At 32.4% G+C, this 5,611-nt stretch overlaps 1 protein-coding gene across 1 annotated transcript; it reads right to left on the bottom strand.

Moving 5' to 3' along the window:
* Window positions 1-1,164: 1,164 nt before the first annotated feature.
* On the bottom strand, window positions 1,165-2,522 carry LOC136209630 (protein LURP-one-related 15-like). The gene is made up of 3 exons (XM_066001164.1): window positions 2,198-2,522; window positions 1,853-2,086; window positions 1,165-1,774 (listed from the first exon to the last, which is right to left on the bottom strand). Exons 1-3 carry the CDS (start codon window positions 2,456-2,458, stop codon window positions 1,646-1,648), a joined length of 624 nt encoding a protein of 207 aa, XP_065857236.1. The 5' UTR covers window positions 2,459-2,522; the 3' UTR covers window positions 1,165-1,645.
* Window positions 2,523-5,611: the final 3,089 nt, after the last annotated feature.

The following is a 5,611-nucleotide window of genomic DNA, read 5'->3' on the forward strand; positions in this document are numbered from 1 at the left end:
ATTTCATAATAATGAGTACAATGATGAAATCAATGATGAGATAGGCCTCCCATAAATTGTACACCTATGAGATGGCAAAACAGTTACACAAAAAGACAAATAACTGGTACTATTGCTAGTACAGATTCTAACAACCTTGGAAAATAACAGAATAACAGCTAATACAATCATATCAATATTGATATTAATCTTAATGCTCTCTACGTTTATACGTAACATGTATGCACAAACCTTGCTAAGAGGGTTAATTAACATTCAACATGCCATTATAATCTTGCTAAGAGGGTTAATTAACATTCAACATGCCATTATAATCAAATTTGGAGAAAGCAGTTCTTATTAAAGAATCAATTAAGAATTCAACTTCTAAATCATGAAACTCAAAATAATCTCATCAAACAAATTAAAAGCAATTAAACTACTTATCATATACTAAGATATCAGTTGGTAACCTCCCACTCCCAACTTAAAAATTTGCATTGTCCTGATGCAACTAGCAGGAAGAGAGTTAAGGAGATTACCCATACCAGTCGATAACCTACTCAACCAAAACTAGACGGGAACATGTTAAACAGATTTAGAGAGAGAGTCAAACAATTTTAAGCAAACGGTGATGGGAACGATTCTCCCTCCCCTTCCTCCATCTTCTTTGACGCTGAGGAATAAAATATCAAATCAAAACATTTTACAAACAATCCTGAAAAGATTGCATAAACCATAGCTTAGCTTCAACGCGTTTTAGTGCATTTTGCAGGTGGCAATATTACTAAGCTTCAAGAATATATGATCTTCCGTGAAATTCATTGTGAACAAATAGTAGTTCATAGTTACGACATACCTAGTAGAGTGATTGATCTAGATGTTTTCAGGAGAATTAGGATTCATTTGTTGGTAATCATAACTTTAAGGATGAACTTTGTTTTTATGGGACAAAAATCTCCTGTAGGCATAAATTAGTTCAATGCAGTAAGACTTTTTTACATATGATTTGTCCTCCCCATCTATTCTCTAATGTTTGTAAGGAAATGTGATACACCTCAATCCTGCTTATATGCTAATAGCAAGAATTATAAGCATATAGCAAGAATTGGTATGATCTAAGAAACATGTTTAAATTAGGGGTACGGTAATATGAAATTTGAGAATCTTCAACATTGTATAAAATGAAAATTAATAGAACAATTCGATTTATTTAATAAGAAAAAGTAACAATTTAATATTTCACTTAGACCTATCACACACTCTAACTTAACAAAATCGTACCTTTCACACACAAATTGATGAGTTGACAGTGGCCTGTCATGGGACGTGATTCACATCATATAAGGGGCCTGCAAATCTTCATCTCCTCTTTGTAGTATTCTTCAATTTCCATAGTCTATTCCCTGCAACTTTCTTCATTCTCTTTGCATATAAGCTACTGAATCTTACAAGTGTTAGAAGATAATATTGGCCTTAAAACCTTATTGACAATAAGTTAAACAAGTTGTATTATTGAATATGTATGTATTATTGAAATACATATTGATCTGGGATAAAACCACTCACAGCTAGAGAATTTTTCTAAGAAGCAGACTAGAAAACATAATTAGGAAAGGAAGCGAAAACAGTTGAACAAGTGCATTATTTAAATTGAAAAACGAGATTAATCAGTGATCTCGTCAAGAACCACAACAAGAGCTACTATAAATGCATAATCCACATTTGGATAAACAGTGACGGCAAAGTTGTCTGCATCCAGCATAGCCGTCTTGAGATTGTGTCCTCTGTGCATCTGCATTCATAATATCATGATCATGTAATTAATTAAGCAATTGAAATGTAAGTAGAATAAATCAGTAGTAGTAATTACTTGTGCAATGATGGGTTTGGATTCTCCATCTCCAATAAAAATGGTGCACGATCTCTCCTTCCAGGATCCTTTGACCTTAAAATCAGGATTAAGTTCGGCTTTATTATTGCCTAAGTAAATATCTAATTGTGTCTTCATTTGGATCATTGATGATTTCTTCACACTAAACAACAGATCCGTTTCCTCTCCACTTTCTCCTCTGTACGCCACCCACCTTTTATGAGCACTCATTATCTGAAATTCATTTGTATCTATCAATTAGGATTTGATCTTATCTTCAAATCAGATCTCTGATCCAAAACATTCATCAATTCAAAAAAGAGAGAGAAAGAGAGTTGTTCTAACCTTCTCATGGAGAGTGACGAGGATATTATCATTGGCGTCTTTGAGATATCGGCGATCATGCATGGTTAAGTGCTTACTTTTGATCTTGAAAATGAGAGTGCCGTTAACATCATGGACGCCAAAATCGTTTTCTCCGAGGCTCAAGATCTTGGTGGAAATAACGAGGTCGGTAGGGTATTGTGCACAGAATTGGTGATCGATCACCACCACTGGTCTCTCTAGCGGCATGTTAGATGTCATCGCCGGAATTGGGTTGCTCATTCTTCTTCCACTTGTGTTATCTTGTGCTGTGTATACTGTAACTATACTTCCTCCTTATATAGAAATACCATACCCTTCGCATCCACCGTTTTATTTTTCCTTTTTCTTTCTTTACTTCCCATCTGCCACGTTACCGCTTAATAATCTAGTTGCTTGTGTGACAGTTTTTTTTTTTTTTTTTTTTTTAAATCCCATCTGCCACGTTACCACTTAAAGAAAAATTTACAGAATTGTACCAAATGGTAAAATTTGGTTTGCTATTAAGAAAAAAAAGTGAAGGTTTAATCCAATTTTCTTTTTTTATTCAATTCAAGAATATCCAAGCCCTAGTTTAAATGTTACGGAAAGAAAGAAATTTGGATGTTTTGTGCACTATTTGACGAATATGAAGTCAATCTTTAATGATTTAGGTACGGTTGGGTAGATTGTAATGGAAGTTGATTATAAATTTTATCGTATTGGCATATATTATATGTCATATATATATATATTTTGCAAATTTATATAATTAACATTGCAACAAAACCATGAATAAATTTTCATTATGTCTAATCTTTTTATTTTTATTATTAACTACAAAAAAAAAAAACAGGAAAAATATAAAAAAATACGAAAAACGTAAAAAACGAAATAAAAATGAAAAACAAAAAAATTAGAAAAAATATGAAAACGAGTAAAAATAAAATGTTAAAAGAAAACAAAATAAAATATAAAAACACGAAAATGAAAAACAAATTTGACTCATTACTGATTAATTAAATTAAAGGTTAATCCATAATTATTTTTTATTTATCTTTTTTTTTTGTTACAATGGAGGGGCTAACCCCAAGAAAACACCAAAAACAGACCGACTCTTAAAGGCGGGTCATTTTGGAAAGTCTAGACCCACAAAAATCAGAAAAAAGAATGTCTTGGATGCCTGCAGGAGGCGCATCACACTCGTGAAGAACTAAATTCAAACACCCTGTGTAGGAGTGTCATCCAATCAGCTGCTCTGTTCCCTTTCCGTAGGATATGAACGAGCCGCACCTCCCAATCTCTTTAAAGTTCAATCAGGATTTGAAATTGAGTTGAGGATAGTTCAAATTCTGAAATAAACTAAAATCGTCAATCATATTTTAAATCACTTAGAATATGATGATAGTAACTAGCGAAAATAATAATAACATCAAATAAATAACTGATAGCAAATTCCAACTAAGCCTTATAAATACTTGAAAATAATCAAAATTTAAAAAGTGACGGTTTAATCCAATTTTTTTTAATAATTTCAGTTGGATATTTAGTCCAATTCAAGAATATCCAAACCCTCGATTTAAATGTTATAGAAAGAAAGAAATTTGGATGTTTTGCTACACTATTTGACGAAATATGCAGTCAACCTTATAATGATTTGGTCCAATTCAATTTTAATGGCTTAAGCTCGATTTGGTACGTTGTAATACACATTGTAATAGAATACTCATTATAATAGAAGCTCATTAACATGTTTGGCCAGTTATACTGTTTTTGTCGTATTAGAATCATAAATACATCATTCCAATATTTTAAAATCCGGACCGAACATCAAATAACTGATAGCAAATTCCAACTAAGCCTTATAAATACTTGAAAATAATCAAAATTCAAATTCAAATAAAATGATTTATTTCTATCATATACTACATAATTACTCCCTAATACAATGATTCCATATAAACAATAGATTAACGGTGCATGCGTTTTTTTTTTCTTTTAAAAGAGCTAAATGGATTTCCATTTTCATCAGGTGTTTAAAAGAATCTATCTATACTATATATAATAGCGGAAGCACGGAGAATTGACAAGAAGTGTTTTAGAGGTCTTTTTTCTTAGTTGGCATCGTAGAAGAAAATATATGAATTTAAATTATCTATATTAATAGTAATTAAAAATTAAAACATCATAACTACTATATTAATATCATAAATATCATAAATAGTATTTCAGTTTTATTGTTAAAATAAATTCATTAATTACAGCCTATATAAATTCCATCAAACAGTTTTATCAATTCAAAATATTGAATTATAAATAGCATCTCATGTTTCATATGCAAATCGAAATATTCATCCTCTTAATCTTTCAGAACAATTGTTTCATTATTAATTACTACTTCACTTTTGTGTTATTCTGTCATTTCTTCTATTAAAACTAATAAACCTTTGATAGTTAATCTGTTGAAAGTAGGCGTTAATGGTGATGAAAGATCAAGAAAATGATGGTAATGAAGGATAGGAGAATGAAAGTGATATGAAAATGACATGTTTTTATTTGAAGATTTCCCGCTTCCATTTCAAGTTTTTAATTGACTTATTAAGTATTTATATTTATCTCTTTAAACAAGTTTAGTATGGTACCATTTAAAGTTCAAGACTAATTAATTTTTTTCTAGACAAGTTTAGCCGATTTCTTCTGCGACTCGCGGCGGTTCTCAGTTTTCCGGCCTCTATGGCCGGGATTCTTCCTGATCCTTGGCTTGATATGGGAATTGCCCATCTCTTCAGCCGTGATAGCTTTTTGAAAAACAATCTGCCTAAATTCGCTCCGCCTAAACCTACGTTTGCGCAAATCGCAGCACCTAAAGCTCAGTCCACCGTCTCCGCAGCTCAGGTTTCTAGTGATGAAAAATTCAAATCTGTTAAAATTTCACAATCTGCTTACAATAACCGGGTGGTGAAATGCGTTTTTTCTCTAATCGGATGTCTCACCATTAATAAAGGGGATCAACCAATCAAACTCCCTGACTTGAAGGCCAAACTATCTGATATCTGGGGCATTAGAGAGGATTGGAGATTGAAATCTCTTGGCAGAGGTTATTATCATGTTTTCTTAACCTCGCAATCAACAAAGGAAATGGTTTGGGTTCGTGGGATTCTTGGTCTTAAACCTGGGACTTTTAGATTACAACCATGGACGCCGGATTTCAAACGCACTAAACAGAAAGCAACACCTGCACAAGTTTGGGTTCGTTTAATGGAATTGCCTTGGGAGTATTAGGATGCACAAATTCTTGCAGATATTTCTAAATGTATTGGGGGATTGTTAAGGATTGATAGGGCTACCCTTGAAGGAGATCTTGGACATTTTGCACGTATACTTGTGGATATCGATTTATCGGGAGACATTCCTTTT

The sequence above is a fragment of the Euphorbia lathyris genome, chromosome 1 (assembly GCF_963576675.1).
Source record: "Euphorbia lathyris chromosome 1, ddEupLath1.1, whole genome shotgun sequence".
In the NCBI taxonomy this organism is placed as follows: domain Eukaryota; kingdom Viridiplantae; phylum Streptophyta; class Magnoliopsida; order Malpighiales; family Euphorbiaceae; genus Euphorbia; species Euphorbia lathyris.

What these genes read in the sequence shown, in the direction of transcription:
- LOC136209630 (XM_066001164.1), bottom strand. Translation starts at nt 2,458, where the DNA reads ATGAGCAACCCAATTCCGGCGATGACATCTAACATGCCGCTAGAGAGA. An exon ending in TCGTCACTCTCCATGAGAAG is followed by an intron (nt 2,087 to 2,197) that starts GTTAGAACAACT and finishes AATGAATTTCAG; the next exon opens with ATAATGAGTGCTCATAAAAG. An exon ending in CCAAACCCATCATTGCACAA is followed by an intron (nt 1,775 to 1,852) that starts GTAATTACTACT and finishes TTATGAATGCAG; the next exon opens with ATGCACAGAGGACACAATCT.